The sequence below is a fragment of the Hippichthys cyanospilos genome, chromosome 9 (assembly GCF_059441005.1).
Source record: "Hippichthys cyanospilos isolate Australia breed blue-spotted pipefish chromosome 9, RoL_Hcya_1.0, whole genome shotgun sequence".
Lineage (NCBI taxonomy): Eukaryota > Metazoa > Chordata > Actinopteri > Syngnathiformes > Syngnathidae > Hippichthys > Hippichthys cyanospilos.
Window position 1 is genome coordinate 5,062,962 of NC_142377.1, and position 24,509 is coordinate 5,087,470.

At 38.1% G+C, this 24,509-nt stretch overlaps 2 protein-coding genes across 3 annotated transcripts; both read left to right on the top strand.

The window, feature by feature from the left end:
• Positions 1-1,128: 1,128 nt before the first annotated feature.
• Positions 1,129-11,786, top strand: slc16a1a (solute carrier family 16 member 1a). Its single transcript, XM_088424282.1, has 5 exons — positions 1,129-1,455; positions 5,458-5,725; positions 8,657-8,800; positions 9,400-10,173; positions 10,850-11,786. Exons 2-5 carry the CDS (start codon positions 5,509-5,511, stop codon positions 11,071-11,073), a joined length of 1,359 nt encoding a protein of 452 aa, XP_088280408.1. The 5' UTR covers positions 1,129-1,455; positions 5,458-5,508; the 3' UTR covers positions 11,074-11,786.
• Positions 11,787-12,539: 753 nt separating this feature from the next.
• Positions 12,540-24,422, top strand: sycp1 (synaptonemal complex protein 1). 2 transcript variants are annotated; one of them, XM_088422655.1, is made up of 32 exons: positions 12,540-12,631; positions 12,897-13,043; positions 13,592-13,676; positions 13,767-13,807; positions 15,129-15,293; positions 15,371-15,438; positions 15,523-15,596; positions 15,670-15,728; positions 15,943-16,009; positions 16,084-16,157; positions 16,225-16,333; positions 17,270-17,364; positions 19,255-19,371; positions 19,458-19,550; positions 19,639-19,742; positions 19,807-19,924; positions 19,993-20,063; positions 20,133-20,214; positions 20,295-20,357; positions 20,422-20,481; positions 20,546-20,608; positions 20,683-20,799; positions 20,879-20,989; positions 21,070-21,162; positions 21,254-21,319; positions 21,391-21,483; positions 21,578-21,667; positions 23,152-23,205; positions 23,306-23,377; positions 23,446-23,550; positions 23,626-23,691; positions 23,782-24,422. In XM_088422655.1, exons 2-32 carry the CDS (start codon positions 12,930-12,932, stop codon positions 23,914-23,916), a joined length of 2,724 nt encoding a protein of 907 aa, XP_088278781.1. In that variant the 5' UTR covers positions 12,540-12,631; positions 12,897-12,929; the 3' UTR covers positions 23,917-24,422. The 2 variants fall into 2 exon arrangements, with proteins under 2 accessions (XP_088278781.1, XP_088278782.1); XM_088422656.1 differs by having other exon boundaries at positions 12,623-12,755.
• Positions 24,423-24,509: the final 87 nt, after the last annotated feature.

Here is a 24,509-nt window from a genome sequence, read left to right on the forward strand (position 1 = left end):
CAGGACCAAGCAGCCCAGAGCAAAAACATGTCCTTCTTGCCTCTGAGGGATTGAATCCAGAGACAACGATTGTTATCCTGTATATAATCGCAGTCCCTCACTGATTTAAAGATCAAACTGGTGTATGGCATAAATATGGATATGTGAACTTTTCCTTTTCTTTGCGAAGTATGCAGCATACAATAAGATTAACTCTTGAGAAATGTACCAGCCGGTGACCTGGTGTTTGAGGGCTGCGCTGTCGTATGATGGGCAAAGTAGCAGCTCTGAGAAGACTATATTAAAAAAATAACAATTAGTAAATAGGAGAACGATACATACCCATACCTTAGTTTTAATTTTTTCATATACAGCCTCATTTCAATGATTCTTAAGGCACACCATTAAATAAAGTGCAATGCTGAACATTAAGGTAAGCAAAACAGTGCAGCAAAAACGATAAAAAAATGTTAACTTCAACATTGATACATAATGTATACTTGATTATAAGGCAGAAAGTTGATTTCTCTTCTTTTTTGAGAAAAGTAGAGGATTTTAATTGTGTCTTTTAGTGGAAAAAATACAGCATATGTCATATGAAACAGCTTTGTTTGTTTGCTATTTAATGTAAGATAAAATGGCTTTCCTTGAGTCAATGTATAAATGTATTGGTTAGACAACTGCTTCTGGTGAAATTTGCCAAGCATGTAGCTATGAGGTTAGTGTACTGTACAGAACTTGCTCTGATGTGTTTAAGTGATTTTTAGAGTTCCAAAAAATGGTTGGAAACACTGAACCTCTGAACAAAGAGAAGACATGCTTCATAAAGATAAGATTTCCCATTCCCATGTCTTGATACAAACTCACTGGGAAGGAAATGCAGGGCCAGAGCTGACCTATGAAGTGTTAAAAATGACAACTATTAACAATAACTGTTGTTAGACGGCCACTACTTGGAATGTTCAGGGCTGGATAAATCAACCAATAGAGGAAGTTGGTGTGACAGAAAGCATCTTATCTCTTAGAGTGCAGACATGATTGGATATCCTCGTAGGTCAAACGTGTCATAGGTCCCAGCCGTGAATGAGTGTGGCCACGGCACATGACAGAGGGGTGGGGAAAGCAATGTAAGGCCATGGCATTAAGCCTCCCGCAGCTAAATAGGGTTGACCCACCACACTCCCTTGCAAACAGACTGTCATCTGGGCACTGAATTGACTCCAAACTTTGAGGTCATCTAGGAAATATAAAAAAAGCAAAAAAAAACAAAAACGGATGACGTTGGAGGCAGAGTTGCCCCCAGTGAGGTTTATTGCTATCAAACTGGATGTAAATTGACAGATTGCTTTTGGAGCATCTGTGAAACATATGCTGCATATTCCTTTCACTACATTGTCAAAGAGTCTTCTCCATGATCTGCATTGACGTGTCCCGCTGAGCTTATCTGCCCTCGTTTGATAGCGCCTGCCAGCCAAGGTAAGATGCTTCACTTTTAACACTAGCCAGGCTCTGCTTTCAAAATGCCTGATCATGTGCATGGCCTATTACAGTATAGTTGGAAACGCCGGCCGCTTTGTCTTGATCTAAATTCTCTGTGCAAATATTTAATATTCATCTATTTCATTGAGACAAAAACACTTGATTAGCAGTCACGAGTCGCAAGAGGCCCAAACCTCAGCTGCAGGGAGAATAAATGAAATTGCTAGAAGCATCACAAAGATGCATGTTCATCTAATGAATTTCCAGTGGCTTCGGTGGGAATTCTCCCCAATTTGGGATGTACATAGCTAATTATGAATGTGAAATGAAAAAGAGCAGCCTCTATAAAAGACTCCTTGTAGCTGGGATGTTGTTTCCAGGCTACTTTTAATGTTGGCACAATAAAACAGCTCTTATTTCAACATTAAACTTCAATTAAGTTAGCAGTGTCTAGCAAGGAAATAGCTCGTAGTGTATACATTTGGCAGTAATGTGCACTCCCACTGGGTCTCTACAGAGTTCCCCGCAGCTGCCTTGTACTGGTATTTGTTTTTAAGAGGCACAAAAGCCACCAACTGCTCTTTTTAGACCTTTAAAGAGTCAGTCCATTTATTGACTTTAATTTTCAGCAATTTAGTTTAGGAATTGGCTATCAATCCTTTTCATAAAATGTGGCTTTTTCCGCATTACCTCAGTGCTTCTGTTACTTTATCTAGAGCCTTGTCAGTGTTTAGCATGTTCACCATTCATCATTTTCAGTAACCCGCTGAATTTTTCATCCTTAGCACCACCCCACAACCTTCCTTGCACATTGTCATATTTGGAAGCCTGCGTAGTGGACGCGTGGCAACAACAGTCTTTCTCCACAGCAAATATTTCCCCCAAAATATTTGTGTTCATCTATCAACACATAGCAGCATAAAGTGGCAGGGCAAAACACTTTAATGTTTGTTTAAAATGGATGTCAGATGGTACCTATGTAGTCACTCGTTGCAGTCATACAACAGAGACATGTGATTATGTCAAACCAAACCGCCTGAGAGTCTTCACTAAGGAAATACATTTGGGATTAAACAGAAACGAGATCCTATGCCTTGTCTTAAAGGGACAATGTGTAAGATTTAGACCGTTTTTCATGATGGACAGCAAGAGGTGCTGCATTTACCATTGTTCGTAGCTACAACAGACTTGGCAGCCTCCGGAGGAGTGTCACCCACAATGTAATATAATTTAATGATAACTAGACCCACGATTATCTTTAAAACATACTGTTGGTCGTCAAGAGCACATTTATTTTCAAGTTTTTAAAATTGATAATCATTTAATTTGTTCCTTTTTAATGAAAAATGATCTAAATCTTTCACATTGTCCCTTTAACAAAGGATAAGAAACACTGACATAGGTTACAGTGTGGCTGAACATGTTGAACATATGTTGAACAAAATGCACAAGTCGATAAGCATGTAAACTGTATTCCAAAAAGTCATTGCAAAGCAATATACTGTATATTTTCAATGTGTTAACTAAAAATAAAAGGAATTAGCACTTCTGCTTTCACTAATTCAACCATCTAAAACAATAATGCTCAAGAAGGAAGTGACAACTAGTATTTATGTAATACCGGGTGTCATCCAAGGTGTGTATGAATGTTGTAAATAAGAAAAACATGACAGTTTCTCCTCCATTGCTTCACTAGTTCAATGCTGGAGGCACGTTTACAGCTGCATAGCAGCAGCCAAAATCCCAGCTCAATAACAAAAGTTCTTTAACACATTAAATATTTACTCCTCACTGCACAGAACTAACCTATCCAATACATTTATAAGACCAGTCTTTTATAAGAGTACAGTATTTGTCAACCAAATCAAGAACAAACAGGCTAAAGAAAAAGGAGCACTTTGCAGAGCTAGGGGCTATAAAGCTCTGTGAATTCCTCGTGTTCATGCTCTGATTGATGCGCTCACCGAGTGGCCTCTCCAGTGTAAACAACACAATAAGTTGTTTAACTCAGCACGTGGACTCTTATTCATCGCGACCTAAGCAAAAGTGCGGGTGGGAGCGCATGAGGAGCCAAGCTAGCTCCTAAATAGCATTTTCAATCTTGCACCTTGATGTCCGGTTGGCAAAATGTTTAGGATGTGCTCGACTCAAAGCGCTCAGAGGCGCACTTAGGCCGTGGTAGCTACCATGCTTGTATTGATTTTAAAATGTACTCAAGTCAGGTCAAATCAAAGTTTGTTCATAAAGAACATTTAAAAACAACCTCAAAGAATTGACCAAAGTGCTGTGCGGTTACTAAAATATAAACTATAAAGCACAAATATAACAATAGAATACAGCAATGAATATAAAAACAGAATAAAATAAGGTAAAAGCAGATAGAGCTCAAACTTGGACAGGTAGGTTGTTCCTCAGCTTTGGGTCGGACACGGAAAAAGCTCGGTCCCTACGTGTAGCAAGCCTGGACCGAGGGACTTCCAGGAGCAACTGGTTAGAGGATCTAAGTGCTCTAAAAGTAATGCGAGGCTGAACAAGCTTAGATGCTGTAGGTAAGATGGCACCGACCCCTTTAAGCACTTAAGTGAATTTCATTTTGCACGGTGGTTTTCAGTTCCCATTAACCGCGAAAAACGAGGAAACACTACCCGACACATGATTTATCTGTCATTTTGGATGAATGTTTTGAGGTGGCATATGAGAAAAAATTTCCCCACTCAAAAGTTTGGGAATATTACTATAATTCCCCAAATATAAGACGCACTTTTTTCACAAAAACGAATGGGTGCATCCTATAAACAGTAACTTTAAAATGTTTTTTTCTATTCAACACCATTCAAGGAAGATTAATCAGTCAGCCACATAAACCGAGTTTTGACACAAAGATGTGCACTAATGTACGGGCCGTATTCTTACTAACAATAATTACCTGGTGGGACAAGCAAGAGTGCAGACGTCAGTTGGCTATGAGCAGCAAGTACTTGTTGCAGCTAACAGCAGCTTGTGTTAGCTGAGGTTGTTACGACATTATTTTCAATAAAAGAAGCGAGCAGAAAGAACCATTGTACGAGTTTAACCTTGTTCACACAGGAATGTTACTGAAACGAGAGTATCAAGTAAAAGTTGTGATGTCTCTAGCTGATTCAATTAAGAGTGGCAAGGTATAGGGCTGTGTGCACTGGTTAAAGTACATGGAAAGGTATGACTTGTTTTTAATGGTGGTCTTTTGGCATATCCAGTAGAGCTTATTAATTATATTTTGCCAAGCGTGCTGACTATAAATAAGATTATTATCGATAACATTGTTTATCTATGTTTATCTATAAACTCTATAGTATCCGTTTTAACATTCACAAAAGAATAAAGCAGTATAAATCAACTTTCAACAAATGTTCATTCTGTTATCATATTAGCTTATTTATAGCTTTCACTTTAATCCGATTTCCGGGCACCCCTAATATGACCGCAGCTGCCGCGAGACTTAAAAGAAGTGCTGCCTTATTGCCTCTTTGTTGTTAACAACGCGACTGCGTGGATAATTTTTCCGGCGGCGTTTGACAAATTCATATTCAGTTATGTCAAAAAAAAAAAAATTGAAGAATTGAAACTTCAAATCGTTTTATTGTTGCAACACTAGTTTCAGTGTTTGCGTCTCCGCCCACGTACATTGTCTCTCTTGTTCCAGCCCCGCCCCGTTCCCTCCAAAAAGGCAACAGTGTGTTATTCAGTATACAATGATGAAATGCATCTAAAAGTACCGTAATTTTGTCGATTTTATAAGACACACCATGTGTTTTAATTGGACAGCCATGATATATGTAACCAGTAAAGTCAGGAATAGACTTAAATATGTGTTTTTGTATAATTCACCCAATTTGAAGTAAAAAGGGAGAGTGGCTTGACTTATGCACAAAGTCGACTTGTACACTGAGCAATACGGTACTTGATACTAAAATAAATAACATAACATAATTAATACATTTATTTTGCTCTTTTCTGTAGTTTCTCCTGTTTGCACCACATAGAAACAGAAATCAACCCTTGCTAGTCAAAATGGCACCGGCCGTCGGAGGTCCAGTCGGCTACACACCCCCGGAGGGTGGCTGGGGCTGGATGGTGGTGATTGGGGCCTTCATCTCCATTGGATTCTCGTATGCATTCCCCAAGTCCATTACCGTCTTCTTCAAGGAGATTGAAACAATCTTCAACGTGACCAGCAGCCAGGTCTCTTGGATCTCCTCCATCATGTTAGCAGTTACATACGGCGGAGGTAACTACTCTACATATATACCAGGAGAACATTTCAAGCTGACCATTTTGGTCAATTTAATATTATTCAAATATTATTTGTCACAACCACCTATTTAGGGTCATGGGTGTGCTGAAGCTTTCCCCAGCTATCACTGGGTAAGGGGTACACCCTGAGTTGGTCACTAGCTATTTGCAGGGCACATCACCCCCAAAAATTAACAGAAGTCTGCCACAACCCTTTCTTCAAAAATGTCCATCTGGTCATAACTAGCAAACCCTCGATCTGACTAACCTAAAATTTGAGTTTCATTTTTGTGCCCACACTTTGAACAAGTACATCAAGCTTTCATTATAATTGAACATTGCTTGGTTAAAACCCAGTAAGGAATTTGAGTGCCTTGGCCAGGGGTACACTAGCATTTCTTCCAACAATTAGCTCCAATACCCTTTATTAGTCTTGCAACAAGATTTCTACCCCTCTGAAGTTCTGAGTACTGAACCACTGCTGCCTCCCATCGAGTTTGCTTTGAAGACTAATTTTTCTTTGAGGTTTACAAAACATGAGCATTGGATGAATTCTTTCACAAGATGGATAGATTTGTACAAATCCTGAATGTGTTTCTTCAGAAATGAAGACACTTTAATAAGATAAGTGAAAACAAGCAGGCAAGTGATGTTTTTATGCTGCATGATGTTCCACACAAAGGGGAATAAATGTGCTTTGTGCCTTTTGGCTTTCTCCACAATGAAAACGAGTTGCTGCCCTACGCTTTATTCCAATGTGAAACTGCTAAAATGTATGATATGTACCACTTCTCTGAAAAATTTCTGGAACAAATTTTGACAAACTGATAAGATGCGAAAAATATTACACAATAAGCCTATCACTATTGAATCTCTGCCAAATTCATTATCCTAGCAATTATTCTATCGAATAATCGACCCATCATTGAAAATTATCTCAAATTTGTGATATCTATTTTTTTTTTTGGGGGGGGGGGGGTCTATCTCTGTGGCCACCATTTGCAATGTGTGTATCTGCTAGAAAGGTCAGTATCGAAAATGCTGACGTAAGCATGGTTTGAGGCGGGTATTAGTCGTCGACCTATTTTTAAAGTCAAACTACCTGCCTTGGTTGACATTTCTCCCCCAGCCCAATACCAGAAACATTATTTCAAGTCTTTAAAGGGGTAGTAAATATACCCGACCATTTTCAACAGCAAAAAGATTTCAGCCTGCCCCAGGCAACTGTGGCTACTTACATAGTTTAACCCCACCAGACTATAAATGTGTGAGTTTGTGAGTAATGTGTTCTTTATGATCGCTTTGAGTGCATTTGGCAAAAGAGAAAGCGCTAACTAAAAAAGGTGTACAAAAAGGTATTTTGCCATTTGCGTTTGCCTGAGTGACATCATATTTGCTGTTGTTAACATCACATGACCAAACCGGATAGCTGCATTTGGCTGTTACCTGAGCCTTGAGCACATGTGATTTCATTTTTTTAGTCGAAAATGCGTGAAATGTGTATTTAAAATCATTAATTAAAGATTAAAAATTACTTAGTTGTAAACATAACTATGGACAAATCATTACTTTTTACTGCTGAAAATAATAAAATGAGTTTCGTATCTCTTTAAATGAATGCATACAAAGTGTAAAAAAGTTCAAATTAGATAGGCTACAAATGCATACCATGGCACGATGCATTATGTAAGTGAGTTGCGCTGCTTAAATCAACAAAAGCTCATTTCATGTCAAACTCAAGTGAAACTACACATCCATCTTAATCCCTCATTCCTCATTGCATCAGCAAGCAGGATGTTGAACATCAATGAATCAAAGCAGCTTATCGTACAGCGACACATTCCACCGAGAGGCCGACTGACACCACCAATTAATGCAAATGTTTCGATGTAAATATACACAGCTGACAGCAAGTGGCACATTGGAAATTGAAAGTTAGTAGGGAAGGGTGTTTGCTGGCACCGCTACGCCAACACTTCACGTGCTAAGCATTCGCCGCACGTCGGCGGGATGGGTTCATTAAAAGACTGTTGCGCAACCCTGCACTCCCTCCATTTTTGATCCATTACCTTCATAATATTCCGCTCTGGTTCGTCTCCAACCTTTTTATCCCGGGCAGCTCTCCCCTACGGGCCGCCAGGAAAGAACTCATTGATAGCTCGGAGACCGTCTGCGTTACAATTTAAACACTCTTTGTCTCGTGCTGCGCAGGCAAATGAGTTTGGACAACCTCTAAACAAAAACTGTCAGTTTCTATTTAGATGGAATGGGCAAGGTGGGGATTTGGCAAGATGGCGATATCCCCCGAGGGCCCTAATAGACTCTCAGGCTTGTTAGAACCCATATATGGTCATAAAAATTGCCTGGATGGCAAAAAAATAAAATGTTCATACAGACTGTACTTTGCTCCACGAGCAGGTTTCCTGTTACTGATTTAAAGATTCCTTACATGTTGCAAAACCAAAAGCTTGTGGCTGAGTTATACCATTAATCACAGCCAGGTAAAAAGAGCCTTGCGGTAAAAGTTTGTGTATCTTATAATGATATACACTGTCTCCACAACATCCATCCACCTAATAAAACACGCACGCCTGAACTTTAAATGATATTTCAAATGTGTTTAAAGTAAATTTAAGGAGATTCAATAAATCGCATCTGTCAATGTGTATGCTTCTAAAAGCCAAATAAATGATTATTTCATTAGGGGTTTGACAGCTTTTCCTGACAGATCATATTATTAAAGGAATGAAAACACATCTACTGCAGTGCACCACAAAAAAAAAAAAAAAAAAAAAGATGCACAAGTTGTTGAACGTTTGCTGGGTCTCAGACGTGGTTCTGTGGTCCTCTTGTGGACAAAAATAGAACTGCGCTAACATCCAACCAAACCTAATCGGCATCGTCTTTATGGTTGTTTTTTTTTCAGGTCCTATCAGCAGCATCCTGGTGAATAAATATGGGAGTCGTCCTGTTATGATGCTGGGAGGATGTCTTTCCGGGCTGGGCCTCGTCGCTGCCTCTTTCTGCAACTCTGTCCAAGCACTTTATTTTTGTATTGGTGTAGTGGGAGGTACATTGCTTAAGTTCTATTTTTGGATCACCAATCCTGCACACTTCTGTTATCTAGTGTTCTGAAATGGCAAGAGGTTGTCTAAATAACGTCTGTAAAAATCAAGAATTATAGTACACATAAACACATGTTTATTGTCTTGAGAAATGTGTCAGTTTTGAGGGCATTGTCATATAAATTGAGCCATACAAAGAGCCGCAAACAGCAAGCTTTGGTTACTTTGTAAAAGGTTATTGCAATGGCCTGGGTTTGTAGAAGAATGGAAAGTGCCAATAATATCAAAAATATTTTCACCTAAGGACTGACTATACCTCGCACACATATTCAGTAAATGGCAAATAATCTAACTTCTAAGTCATGGATGGAAAAACTCTTAATTAGGTACTGTTTAAATCAGCTATATTGCACTGACAAAATTAGCTAATGTCATTATGATTTTTTTTTTTTAAAAGAAAGCAAAATATTTACTACTGGTTGTTAAATGTCACATTTATTGATTGAGCAGGCCATTCAGAAATCCAACCTTTTGCATGCATCATTAAATAGTATATATTCCATAATAAATCCCAATTAAATACTAATATTTGTGACTGTTTTAGGATTGGGATTGTCATTCAACCTAAACCCCGCCCTCACTATGATTGGTAAATACTTCTACAAGCGGCGGCCCATTGCCAACGGCATTGCCATGGCTGGTAGTCCAGTCTTCCTTTCCACACTGGCGCCTCTCAACACATGGTTCTACGACCGCTTTGGCTGGAGAGGAAGCTTCCTCATCCTTGGCGGCCTTCTGCTCAACTGCTGCGTTGCTGGATCCCTAATGCGACCCATCGGACCGAAACCCAAACCAGTAGAGAAGACTACAGAGCGGAGGTCCTGCTCCCAAATCATGAACAGCTTTCTCGACTTGTCTTTGTTCAAGCACCGTGGCTTCTTGCTTTATATTTCAGGCAATATTGTCATGTTCTTCGGCCTTTTCGCACCATTAGTGTTCCTGAGTAATTTTGCAAAGAGCAAAGACATCCCCAAAGAGAAAGCAGCTTTTCTACTGTCTGTCCTGGCGTTTGTTGACATGGTCGCTCGACCCTCAATGGGCATTGTGGCAAACACCAAATGGGTTCGGCCAAGGATCCAGTACTTCTTTGCTGCCTCAGTGCTGTACAATGGCGTGTGTCATGTCTTCGCCCCGATGTCAGTCGACTACAAAGGCTTTGTGATCTACTCCATGTTTTTTGGCTTTGCTTTTGGCTGGCTGAGCTCCGTATTGTTCGAGACCCTGATGGACCTGGTGGGAGCACAACGCTTCTCTAGTGCCGTTGGCCTGGTCACGATCATTGAATGTGGCCCCGTGTTGCTGGGACCCCCTTTGTTAGGTAACCGACTCAATCGCAAATATTACAGTGGTACCTCTAAAGTCGATCTGTTCTGTCGTTTCAGTTTCAAAACATTTTTACGAAAGGAAATAATGTAAAGTGTGGTCATTTATTCATGATGACTCTCACCATCATGAAAACTGTATTAACAGTATAAGCACTGGTTTAAGTAACGTTCCTAAGTTTTTGTTGATTGTTTTACCACTCTTACATGTTTACAACCCATTTCAACGTATTAAAACACAATTTCAAGTTTGCGATAGTAACATTGTTATTGCATTGACTATTTGGATGAAAAATGAGTAGCAAACAGGTACACTGATTCACAAACTATTTAATCGCACACTGTTCCTACCTTTAAAGCTTCATTTGTTTGACCAGTTGTAAAACAGAGGACCCATGTATTGAAAATGTAAAAAAAAAACAAAAATTCTAATCATGGTCATTGTCATTAAATAATTTTGTGCACATGTATGATATCATACATAGTACAGCACAGGCTGACTGATCAAAGCCCCATTAAAATACACATACGTTTCTGAGGTTACCATCACACTTTTGGTTGTAGTCTAAATATTTCCAACTTTGGCAATGCTTGACTTTGAGGGCGCCATTCAGTATTGTGTTGTGTGGTCTAATGAACTTATATCACATTGATTTGTTTTCCTTTTCACAGGGAAGTTTAAAGATATCTATCACGACTACAAGTACACGTACCAAGGCTGTGGCATCCTCCTCATTGTCTCTAGTTTCTTCCTCTTCATGGGCATGGGTCTCAACTATCGGCTGCTGAGGAAAGAAAAGAAAGAGGAGGAGCGAATGGCCAGAGTGGGAGATCATAAATCCTACAGGGACAATGCAGCTAAGGTGGTAGAGGCCCGGAACACAGACACTGTCTAAGTGTTTTGGTCTCATTTTAACTCTTTGACATTCGTTTGTTTCAAGTCATAGAGAGAAACGTGAAAAGAAACCTGCTTCATTATGGACAAAAGATAAACCTATGATTAGCACACATTATGACTATTCACTCACTCACTCACTTACTCACTCACTCACTCACTATATATATATATATATATATATATATATATATATATATATATATATATATATATCTTGGCATACACTTAACGACAAAATATGTAAATGCTACTACTGTTAGATTCTAATCTTTTTTTCTAAATGAGGTGTTCAACAGTCGTTTTGTCTGGTTACAATAACCACTTTGCATTTTTTTTCAAATATTAATACATGCAATTTCTCACATTTTATTGCACAATATGCTGTTTTGTCTTCTGATAATTATAGAAAGCGTCCAGCACAGGGCGTTCCTTCAAGAAATGTATGTACTGTACATTATCTGTAAAACTGCAAAATTATTCCGCCAGTAATGTTTGCCAGAGTGATATTGTTTTTATTTTTTTTCTTTATAGAAAATGTTTTGAAATAAGAGGATGGAAACCACATTGTGTCACTTCTGTGTTCTTTTACACGAAAACTGACTGACTGAGTTGCTATACAAATCAAATATATTGTATTCACAATTCCAGGAGTTTGGCAATTTACCAACTGTTTATTTTTGCTTCACACAAATAAATAGGAAATCACTGCAATATTTGTCTGGTGGATAATTATAATTTTTCCTCATAATTACCCTACTTTCTACTCGTTGGAGGCTTGGAAACATTAAAATTCTTCCAGAAAATCTATGTTAATTTTGAGAAAGAAAAACAACATTTGAGGATGCTTATTTGTCTTTCCATAGCAAGCCTTGCATGCCTGATATGCCAACGGACTGGACGGTTGGTGATTTGGTTCCAAGACTGATGTCTTGGTGCATTTCTTTAATTTTATAATTCGATCCGGTAATAAAATATAAAAAATAAAAGAAAACCTGTTATTGATGGAAATGAAGTATGAAGGTATTGTCCAGTTATTCAGGTTTACATTTCTCGTTATCTTTGTGGCATTGTATTTTTTTAACATCTAATTGTATGTATTTTTTTAACAGTGCAATGCATATACTGTACTGGACAAATTGGAGGTAAGCCATAATATGTATGACTGTTCATAATTCTAGCCTACCAGGCACTTACATTATCAAGATACCTGCAATATTCCTTGCAATTTTCAGTGTTTAAAATATGGGCATATGCACACCATGTTTTTAAGGTTTACATGAAACGAGTGGTTCGTTCATTATAATTAAGATTATTATCATTATTACTGATTACAGTCAATAAGTAATTACAATTGTTATCCGTTGAAAAACAGCTTTGCTAACAAGGGTAGTATTTTTTCCAATCAGACGTTACGTCGCCATTTTGCAAAATTAATTAACTGACTGCACACGGGCAGTTTCTAAAGTGAGCAAGTTTCCCGCGGTTTAGGAAAGGAACGAGCTAAACAACGCGTTTGCTGGCATTTGCTCGACGTTTTTCGACAGATACCTGATTCTGTAAGCTTGTACTCACATTTAGCGATTCGTGCTACACTTTAATTCTTCTCGCGCGCCTTTTAAAAACAAAACAAATAATACATCGTCGCTATCAGCGTCCGTGAATTTGTCTTTGTTGAGCTAGGTAAAATAACACTCAATACGTTCGTCATGACCCAAGTCGATCCCTTAACACGCAACATCCATCGGACCCCCCCCCAACAAATATATTGTTGAAGTATTATTAATATTTTTTCATACTAATTAAGTCTCCCCTGCGTGGCAGTTATTCAGCAGAGGCGTCGAATTTGAATCCGAGATGGAGAAAGACCGAAGGTTCAACTTCAAACTCTTGGTGCCACCGAGGGTGCAAAACAGCAGCCTGCTGTCAGCCGTTAAACCCCAGGAGAGTGTCGACAGCAGAGTTGAGCCTGTAAGTACGACCTATTTTGTTCTTAAGTAAAAATTACAGATATCTATGCTTTACTTATTTTACAGATCTTACTCTTGTTATACTGTTTTGAATAAATGACGTCTATTGTTTATAATCTTATCACACAAAGTTGTGTGAAAATCTGTACATCTACGCAATTATAGCATTTGAGTTCTCATGTACAGTATATGTAGCTTATTTAGATAAATAATGTCCCCCCTGTATTACTGTGTCATCAATAATTTATATATACAGTGAATTAAAATAAAATAGGACCACCTGGTCAAATACAAGTTTTAATTAAAAAAAAAAGACCAGGATAACACACCAGGATGTTTCATTTAAACTTTGTGCACCCACATGGTCACAGTTTATTTTTACTTCCCCTATGCAATTTGTCTCTACTTGTTTTAAATGTAGTATAGATTACAAGTCACATCATGCTGGAAAAAATGCATCACAAAAACGTGTCCTTTGAACAGGCGTGTACACTCATTTTATAGCCACTGTGTATGACAGTATATTCAACTATGTACTACTTTCTTTAGGGTCCCAGTAAATATTTTGTGAAAAACCAAAGCATGCCAGGCCTCAACAAAAGTGCTGTTGCCTTCACTAAACCACTCAAACAAGGTAATGTTTACCAAGAGAATCATATGTATAAAAGGTGATAAAAGTGATAAAAGCCTAAAAGTTATAAATGTCCATTTTTGTCTTTAAAAGATTGTCTCAAGATGACTGTTGCCCCAACAGAGAAAGATGAGGTAACCTTCGAAAGTCAACTGTTTAAAATCTACATCGATGCAAACTGTTAGAGCTTTGGGTTGTGCATCAATTCTTGAGGGTCAATTAGATCTGGGAGCAGCATTTCAAGTGTTCACATTTAAAAATTTCAGGCCCGTGTTTCGATGCTCAAGATGTCACCCTGAATATGTGCATACACATAGTGATCAAAAGTGTTGCTTGAGTTTGTTAAACCAAATGAACTATCATCTCTGTGCAACACTTATAATAACACTACATTGTGCAAATGAGATTACCCAATTTGTTCAAAGTTAACTGTGCCATTTTTGACTAACTCTCTCACAGCAAGTGTTGCTGTGTAAAGCACGCACAACATCAGTGGAGTCATCATTGTGTTAGTAAAACAGTTTAACAATTAAGGAAAGTAAATTAATAGGCAAACTTGAGGCAGTTGTCACAAATAAAGCTGTCTTGGCAAAGTGTGACCTTTACTCCTTCAAATAGAAAATGATAAAAATAATATTAACTTCGAGTTCATCTGTTTGATATCAATACTGATAAAAAAGAAAGAAAGAAAAGAAAAAAATGAAATGAATGGCATACTAAAGTTTAAAAAATAAATTATAGAATCACACATTGATGGAGAAGTTGCAAAAATGTAATTAAAAAATATCATGTTTGCAACACCTTCTAGCCACAATGCTCAAAACAGTTTTTTTGTTTTATTTTCCCCCCAAAGGTCACTTATTAAAAAAAAAAGCAGACAAATCCCATACTTTTTTATTACTGTGCATACTTGTACGCATAAAACCTAATATCAATACTTTTTTTAGGATTTGAGTATGGTACCAAATACAGTACCATATTGGTTGAAAACTTAGAGTTGAGACCAAAATGTTGTTCTCTTCTTTGTCGCCACCCTGTGTAGAAAGTAAGTACCGTAGTACAATGCTTCCAAACAACGGTGACTACGTCAAATATTGATTTTAATCTATATTGAAGGCCCTCTAAAAGTGGGTAGCTGTGGTTTAGTCGCCACACATTTAAACCATGCAAACGTTTTTCACCCTGCCTCCAGATAATTTGGAACTGAAATCAAAACAAGGCACCAGGACCATAATCATTCAAATCTAAACAATCCCCAACCCTAGGCACCCTGTATAATGTACACCACAACAAGCATACAGGTTGGGCCCACAGCACAGGACACCATTGTGCTGTGCCACTGCCACTTTTAAAATGTCGTTTAGAGCCACCAAATTACAAAAAAGGTACTTTTATATGTATAATATGGATCGTATATAATATGGATGGTTTCCACCCATTGACAATGTTCCACAGAGCCACTGTACCCCTGTACAGCTTTGTTCTAAAATGTTTGAAGAGGTGGAAAAAATCAAAAGCTGGAAAGTCAAAGTGACCTGTGACGCTGTGCAAAGTGAGAGGAAACTTCAGGAAAACAAAAGAACAATCGAAACTCAGCGCCTGGCTATTCAGGAATTGCAGGTGTGTGCCTTTCAAGTCAAATGCTGTGAATGTCTTACTGTAATTTTACATTGTGTATTTTTGCACATGCAACACAGTTTCAAAATGAAAGTCTCAGCATCAAACTTGAGGAGCAGATGTGTGAAAATGAAGATTGGCGGAACAAGTAAGTTTATTTTATTTTTTTGTTTGCATATGCAGTCTTTTCCATGAGCAGTTTTGCACATGAATAATTGATGTTTTGATTCAGACACAATGCTACCCGCAACTTGTGTAACTTGCTGAAAGAAACCTTTGAGCAATCGGCAGACAAGATGCAATTATGTGAGTGTGTTCAGCTCTCTCACTCACCTTCATTGATGTGACGAAAATTTACACACGCTTCTGCATTTTGTAGTTGAATCAGAGAGAGAGGAGACACATCAGCTTTTCATGGAAAACAGTGAGAGAGTTCAGGTAATAATATATATATATATATATATATATACAGTATATATATACAGTGTATATATATATATATATATATATATATATATATATATATATATATATATATATATATATATATATATATATATATATATATATATATATATGTATGTATGTATGTATGTATGTATGTATAAAGAGAGAGAGAGAGAGAGAGAGAGAATACTGTGTGTGTTTCCAGAAATTGACAATAGCATTTGAACACCTTCACGGAGAAGCTAAGGCCGAGCACAAAGAGATGCAATCCGGTGTGTTCTTTAACATTTTTTCTTTTTTACATTTTGACGCCATTTGTTTTGAAATGATTTCTTTTTATTCAAAGTCAAAGAGAATTTGCAGATATGTGAAGAGCAGAAAGAAAAGTATCAGCAAGAATACACCATAAAAGAGAAAGAGGTCAGTAAGTACAAAACAAACATATATGCCTTATTACAATTTACTGAAAGACTTAACTGTTCCACAGGTGGCGACACTTAAAGCTAAACTTCAGGATAAAGAAGGTGAACTGGAGAAAGTCCAGTGTGCTCTAAATGATACTCAAAGTCAGTTTAGACTGCTTCAAGAGGCCATAAGTAAGAACAATGCCATAAATCAAACACATAGTTACATTTATTGTCACCCCATTAAGTATTTTCCTAAAAGGTACTTATTATGGTAAATTGACTTTAATGGCTAGCTTCAAATAGTTGGGTCTCTGGAGTGCCTGCCCATCCATCAAGTGTGAAATGACACAATTAGGGCTTATTTGCTGCATTCTAGTGCAGTAGTAGTATACACAAAAAGATGAATTTAACATTTGGAATGTGATTTACAGTGGACATAAAAAAGTCAACACTGTTTGAAGCCGGGTATTTGGGATATAATAAAAACAAAAGAGCCCCAAAGCATGACGCGGCCACTATTATTTCTGGATCGGCAAGGTTTAACCTCATGTTGGGGAGATGTTGTTATAGTTGGACATTTTGGCCATAATCCCAAAAGTAACACGCACACACAAACACACAGACAAATACTAGAAAAAAACAAACAAAAAACTATTGTTCCCTAAAGTATTTGTTCCCCACATCCCCAACCTCCATTCAACATTTGGTTGAAATGTAGAAGTAGTCCCAAGTAGAAATAGCAATTTGTATTTCAGAATCCAGAATATTTAAACAAAGCCTGCCAGAACAGCTGAGATTAAATTTGGAAGAAATCGGGGGCATTGGAAATTATGGAAGTATTGGGAGTTCACTAGGAGTAACTTTAAACACAGCCACAACTTGGGATAGGTACTGAAGACTAAACGTTTTCTGGGTTTAACCGATTGGGGTTGGTACTACCGAGTACCGATTCACGTGAAATGAAACCGTACCAACATCTTAAATTGTAAAGATCTAGGGAATTGTGAGGCTAACATGCTAACCAGTCTTCTACCATGCCGTCCCGGATGTATTTTAAATTGTGGGAAAAAAAAATGTGAGTTCATGTTGTAACACTCATACAGAAAGTATATTGAACTTTTGCAGCTCAACACAGTGAGAATCTGAGAAACTCAAAAATCGAGCAAGAGTCCCTTCTTGAAAAACTCCATTCAGCAGAGCAGCGATATAAAGAAAGCGAGGTAAATCCTGCTTTTATTTTGCCTGTCATTTTGATCTGCATAATGTATCCGTTTGACTCATAAAACTGTCCAACTGTCCTTCACTCTTCTGCACACACTCAGCAAACTATACTCATGTCATTTTGTAACTGCTTTTAAAGGTGTAATAACGAGGCTATTTATGATTTTTTTTTCTTCAACCACTCAAATTGTTCAGTGTCACTAGTTTTATGTCTTGAGGTGAAACACAAATCAACAAGAATTTTCTGTTTGCTGACATAGTATGACTGCCGCTCAGCAAAATGTTGCAAAAATCGTAGGAAAAACAATGGAGCAACTCCTTTTATAATGCATCTCAAAAATTGTAATTACCATATAATGGTTTTCTGTGGAAAATAATGGTTTATTTACACAAAATCCCGCATGTTACATGTGTTAATCCTCTGCTGGAAATTTCAGTTCCCTAGTGTTTTTTCCCCAATTGATTCTTTGATGATGTCACAAAGAGATCAAAGTACCGTATTTTCCGCACTATAAGGCGCACCTAAAAGCCTTATTTTTTTAAAAAAGCTGATGGTGCGCCTTGTGATTAGGTGTGCCTTAAATATGGATCAATATTGAGATTGGGATTTATAGATGGAGAATGAACTGATAAAGTAAGCTTTACCTGTTTCTTTTGTGTGTTTACAGAGGATAGTGAGAAACGCAATTTCGATTCCTTTGTATTTTAAGCACATGTGAAGAAATTGACAATAAACTTGACTTTGACTTTGACAGTTGAACAAGGTTGGTCATATTGACATTGAGTTGTTATGCTAATGAGCGTTCTGGTTATTATTTGAGTTATTATTGTTATTACTTTGAGTATTACTATATTGTGATTGAAACAAATTTAAAATATGTAATTAATTGAGGGTGTGCCTTACAATCCGGTGCGCCTTATAAATGGAAAAAGTTTTTAAATATGTCATTAATTGAGGGTGCACCTTATAATCTGGTGTGCCTTATAGTGCGGAAAATACGGTATTTTCCAAAATACTTCAAGGGTGTCCGTAAAATGAGGCCCAGTTGTGGGTATTCTGCTTAAGCTAAAACATATTTCTCCTCTCTCAAAGACAAGCCAGGAAGGCATGGCTGCCATGCTGGGATCCAGCGAGTTAAAAATAAACAATCCCAGAAGTTTGAACAAGTTCAGAGAACACTTGTGGAGGTGCATAATTCATTAGCCTCTCCAGAGATGTTCAATCAGGTTCAAGTCTGACTCTTGCTGGACCACTCCAGGACATTCACAGAGTGGTTCTGAAGCCAATCCTAGTAGTCTGCCAGATCTTGCTGGTGAAAAACACCCCCAGAGCATGATTCTGCCTGCGGCATACTTCACTGTAGGGATGGTATTGGCCCAGTGATGGGCGGTTTCCTCCAAACATGATGCCTGGCATTCACACCAAAGTGTTCAATCTTTGTCTCATTAGACCAGAGAACTGCATTTGTCATAGTCTGAGAGTCATTCAGGTACCTTGAAAATTCTATGCAGGCTGCCATGTTCCTGTTACAAAGTAGTGCCATTTGCCTTCGCCACTCTACCACACAGGTGGTGGATTGCTGGGAAGGCTTTCCTCTCCACAGAGGAATGCTGTAGCTGTGACAGAGTGTCCCTTGGGTTCTTGGTCACCTCTCTGACTTAGGCTCTACTCCCCCAATCGCTCAGTTTAGATGGCCGGACAGTTTTAGGAAAAGTGCCGGTGGTTTCAAACGCCTTCCATTCTCCAATAAGATTATTTTTTGTAGAATGAGGCTGTAATGAGACAAAATTAGGAAAAGTGAAGCGCTGTGACTAGTTTTTGGATGCAATGTAGATTTCAATTGTGACATGAATTGGAAAAACAATTTCTGTGTTCTTTGTGCTCTCAGGAAAAAAATTCAAACTCAATAAAGCTTGCCAAGGAAAACACGGATTTGCTTGAAGTCAGAGTGAACAAGCTTCAAGCTGAACTTTCAGCAAAAGCCATAGAGGCCCAGCTAGCCATGGTGATGCACACCAGTCATTTTGGAATGGATACATATTTTAACAACCCTACAATGACCCGGCAACTTTTTTTTCTTTCGTGTATAAGGATGAGGCAGAGACCATTCGTGGAGACAACGAAAAGCTCAAGAAAGCCAGTGAAGAGGCAGATATTTTCATTGAGAAGCACCGCATCGCTGAGGTTATTAAATCAACTGTGGAAATCGTGAGAAAGCAGACACCTCATAACACTTGTACTACTCAACTTGTGTTTCTGTGTTACTCCGTAGAGCAAAGTACTGGATCTAGAGGAAAAGTTGTTCAATGAAATGAAGATAACCGAGAACTATAGCTTTGAGATAGTGCAACTCAAGAAAGAGCTCACAGAGCACCAGTAAGTCACTTCATAATAAACGTCTTCTATGTTATTTAACGCTTTTTGAACATCTACTTTCCAGAGTTAATTACAAAGAGCTGCTCTCGAGCTTTCATGAGGTTCAATTGGAGAAGACGGCTTTTGAGCAGAAGTTTCAGAGCATGTCCTCTAATATGAAAGCCATAGAGGCAAACATGAAGGTCTGTTTTACCTTACGTTGTGCAAATTGTGTCCATCAATTAGTAAAAAACAATTGATCTGGTGGCAGGTGAATGAGGAGAAAGCTGTGAAGTTCTCCAAGGAAATTCAGGATCTGGAAGAGGAAAATCAACGTTTAACGTATGGATAAAAGATTAATTTGGTGTTTAATTTAGAGATCCTACGTATATTTTTTTTTGCATTTTATAGGACAGAGGTCAACACATTTCAGAGCGTAACCCAAAGACAGTGTGAAGAAATTCAGATGCTTCAGAAAAAAATGGAGGACAACGTAAGCACAACAATTTAATGTTGAGCAGGTATTTTCCTTACTGTTTTTAACCTGGTTCAGTGTCTCATGTCTATGTTTAGTGTGAGCATTTGCAGGCGAAGGTAACAGAAACAGAAGGACAGATCAAAGCTGCAGAATTAAAGGTGACAAAAATAAACATGTGCTACTAGGTGGCTCACTTTGGAAACAAATGTTTCTTTGTTACAGTGCTCTCACCTCTTGAAGAAAATTGGATCTTATCGTAAAGCGGGGGAATTCCAGAAAGAGGTTTGTACGTCTTTTGAGCTAGATCATCCAAACTTCAGTTCAACATTTCACTTGTGTATTTCAGATTAAAAAGCTCAGGGCACAAATGGCAAAAGAACATGTAAAATACAGTCAGCTTGAAAATAAGGTATGTTTTTTCTCTTATTGTTTTGTAAGACACGATAAAAGAAACATGTTTAATGCATGGCCCTTTTTTTTTAGATGAGCACTCTGAATGAGCAATCCCAAAATCAGAAAAGACAGCTTGAGGAAGAGCATCAGAATCTCCTTAAAGAGCTTCAGGATAAATCATCATTTGCAGCAGAACTTGACAATGAGGTTGTTGGGTTTTTTTCATAATAAACTAAATCGTTGGCCTATTAAAGTGTAATGTGTAAGAACAAGTTTTTCCCCAAAGGTACAAGAGTTGCGATTAACAGCAGCCAACGCCATCAAGAGCAAAGAGGACACAGAGCTCAAGTGTCAACAAAAGAAAGCAGAAATGGTTGCACTGATGGAAAAACAGAAAGTATGTTTTACACCCCAAGAAGTGATCTATGCATTGCTAGACTATCTGTTCAAACAAATACCTCATTTTGTCTTTCCTAGAGCCAATATGACCAAACGGTCAAAGAAAAGGATGTGGAACTGGACGAAATAAAAAAGAGCGAGACAGAGGCAATTGGCTCCATTAGGACACTGGTACTGAGGACAAAAAGGACTCTGGTCAAAATAAAAACCGAAAATAAAATTGTTCCTGTTGAACATTGGTTGTTTAAATTATCTTAAATAGGAGTTTGATGTCTCGAAGCTTAAGGCAGAAAATGATCAACTAAAGAAGCAGCTTATGACTGAAAAGGTGTCATGAGTTTATTTTTTCTTTATTTAAGTATAGAGGTGATAGACTTAATGTTCTTTGCTGTTTTTTAGGAGGAGGTAAGTTATCTGAAGAAAGAATTGTCAGCACTTAAATTATCTCGGATGTCCCAATTATCTCAGCTGTCCCAAGACCACAAAAACACGGTAAGCATACTTTGCACAAATACAAACGCATCCATCACACCAATCTTCCACAGTATATATGTACATTAACTACTACTACTACTGTTACTTCTAGGCAAATGTTTTTCACATGAATGTAAGCGAGAGAAATGCAGAAACACCAAGAAGCAGGTCTTCGAAGATGAATGTGTTTGACTTTGCCAAGGTCTGTGGACGACCTTATATATAGTGATCCCTCACTTTTCGCGATTAATTGGGACGTGACCCCCCCCCCCCCCCCCCTGCGATAAGTGAAAACCACGATACAGCCCCCCCAACACACACACACATAATTCATAATTCTTTGGAAAAAAAATGTAATGTAGAAAGTCTTCATACTATACATATTTCAGACAAATATCACTTCAGTACAGTACATTAATTTAATTAAATTTTATATCATTAAACCTTATACAGTAACTGCTGTCATCCCTCCCCATCCATTCTGCTGTAGTCTCAGCTGTGGTCATATTAGCGGCGCCAGAAAGTCAAATTAAAGTGAACGCTGTAAAAAACATGATAAAAGTCACAGTTTACACTTGAAATTCCAATTTATTACAAAAGAAATCTAACCAGCGTGTATGTTTTCAGTTTACCGACGCTGCCTTGCTTGGGGCGCATAAAATGGTCAAACTAATGCCGCACGGAAGTTTAATTAAAGTGACGGCTGTAGCAGGCATAATAAGAATAAGAATCCGTTTTTACTTGAACTTGTAATTTATTACGAAATAAATCTAGGTCCGCAATTTCCAAAGGAACAGCAAAACCTCTTCACCCTAAAAGCCTGCATGTTTTCTGGTTGAGATCAGTGCTGGTCTCTTAAACAACCACAAAGCGGAAGTTGGGGCAGGAGTAGATTACACTCCTTCCCTCATTGGTCTCGCCGGGGACCAATCAAGTATCATATAGAAGTGCCAATCTCCCTCCTGAACTCACTTATGAGTGCCCTGCACACGCGATTGGGTCCCGGCGCGACCATCGACCAACGAGGGCAGGAGCTGTAACCTACTCCCGCTCCAACTTCCGCTTGTTATGTTGACGAAGGCAAACACCTCAATGTCATTCAAAAATCACGTAGGCTCTTGGGAGGAGGAATGGCACTTCACCGTGCCATTGGAAATCTCTTATCTAGATTTCTTTTGTAATAAATTGGAATTTCAAGTGTAAACTGTGACTTTTATCATGTTTTCTACAGCGTTCACTTTAATTCGACTGCCTGGCACGGGCTAATATGACACAGCTCTCTGTGAGACCACAGCCACTCAAAGTTACATTTACTGTATAAGGTTTAATAATTTAAGATGTACGAAAATATGTGTTCTGCAGTGGTTGGATGTTGAAGGAGTGTCCGTGGCAAGTGCATTTATAGTTAGCTCGTCTGCCTGGCATGCAGGAAACCTTCATAGCACGTGTATTGGCAATATAGTTTTTTTGTTTTTTTTTTAATTAAAAAAAAAAATCTGTGATGCACTGAGGGCGCAATAGGCGAGGCGCGATATAGTGAGGGATCACTGTAACTTGCAAAACTGAAGAAGCTTGAGCAGTTACTTGGGCATTCATATGCACTGGTCACAATTTAAATATAGTGAATTAGATTCAGTTTGATGACTCTAGAATAACATGCAACATTTGGTTTATCATGTTTGATAGGAATCCGCCGTTGGATCCACAAGGATGTCAGGTGAAAAAACACCAAAAATTAAGGTAGAACCCATTATTGATCTGGGATGAATGGGTATTGATTGCGTATTGCGATTTCGAAAAGATTTACCTAATCATTGAATCAACTCAATCTATGCTCAAGGGACTCAGCCGTGAAGACTTTGATTCCCCAGTAAATGAGACAAAGCGGACTGGCAGAGCAGAAAAAATCAAAGTAATTTGTTTAGCTTGTAAGTCTCACTTTCACTTCTTAGCATGCTGCCACACATATCTGTTTTACAGACCTACAGAATAAGGACGCCACCTAGTGCTGACAAGATAAGAAGCTGGGGGAAGAGAGCCATTGAGCTGGTGCCCAAGTCTGACAGCTCTGATCCAGACAATACTGTGAGAATACTTTTATTTCTTTCCCAATAACAGCAGATCATCAGTAGTGTCGTTTGTTTTTCCGATTTCTGACAGATTTTTAAAAACAAAGCACCACCCTACATCTCCATTCCCTTGTCTAAAGACAATCAATCCAAAAAGGTAATTTGATAATATGAGACATATAATGTGAATAAACTGCATGTTTGAAAAGAAAAAAATAAGTATTTTAAAAACCATACTCACCACCAGAGCCCCAGTTCTGTGAAGTCACCAGGAACCTCCCTTAAGTTAGCGACCATCAAGAGGATACGTGATGCTGGCTGGCTTGCCCCTACTGACAGTAGGAAAAAGAAGAAAAAGGTTGAGAGGAAGATTTTTGCATGAGTAGTGCCTTTGTATATGCAGTTTTCTCATGTTCTCTTTAGTGGTAGCAATATAATAGTAGAGTTGTAGTCAAAGAATAGTAAGAATTTGTACTGTTTTGTAGTGTAGGTATTATTGTGGTAGCACACCAGCACTTATGTCATTGTGTTTAGTCATGATTTTCTAGTATCAAAGTCACCGAAGTGGTATTGTTGTACTCTTGTTGTCATAGTTTGCAAGCGTTGCAATATTGTAGTTAGTGATTTAGACAATAGCAGTAGTAACATTTTGCTACACACGACTAGTAACAACTAGTTTAATGCAGTAGTCAATAGTAGTCAGGTCCACATTAGTTTGAGTCATTGTGTGGTAGTATAGTACTACCCCTATGTGTTGCTATGATTTAGTATTTGTATGCATTTTCAATTTGACAGATTTCAATGGATTTTCATTTGAATAACCAAATGTGAACTGCACCGTCCTCATAAGTTCATTAACAGAAATAAAATAATGTTGTAAAACCCAAATTGAAGTCTCCAACTAAAAATGTGAATTTATTGTTTAACTGTGAAAAGCTGAGGTCATGTTGCTGCTCTAAGTGCCAAAAATCTACA

Excerpts from the sequence above, each read along its gene's own strand:
- slc16a1a (XM_088424282.1), top strand. The coding sequence starts at position 5,509 with ATGGCACCGGCCGTCGGAGGTCCAGTCGGCTACACACCCCCGGAGGGT. Across the intron at positions 5,726-8,656 it reads AGCAGTTACATACGGCGGAG|GTCCTATCAGCAGCATCCTG; the intron begins GTAACTACTCTA and ends TTTTTTTTTCAG. Across the intron at positions 8,801-9,399 it reads TTGTATTGGTGTAGTGGGAG|GATTGGGATTGTCATTCAAC; the intron begins GTACATTGCTTA and ends TGACTGTTTTAG.
- sycp1 (XM_088422655.1), top strand. The coding sequence starts at position 12,930 with ATGGAGAAAGACCGAAGGTTCAACTTCAAACTCTTGGTGCCACCGAGG. Across the intron at positions 16,010-16,083 it reads GCACAAAGAGATGCAATCCG|TCAAAGAGAATTTGCAGATA; the intron begins GTGTGTTCTTTA and ends TTTTATTCAAAG. Across the intron at positions 19,743-19,806 it reads AAAGAGCTCACAGAGCACCA|AGTTAATTACAAAGAGCTGC; the intron begins GTAAGTCACTTC and ends TCTACTTTCCAG.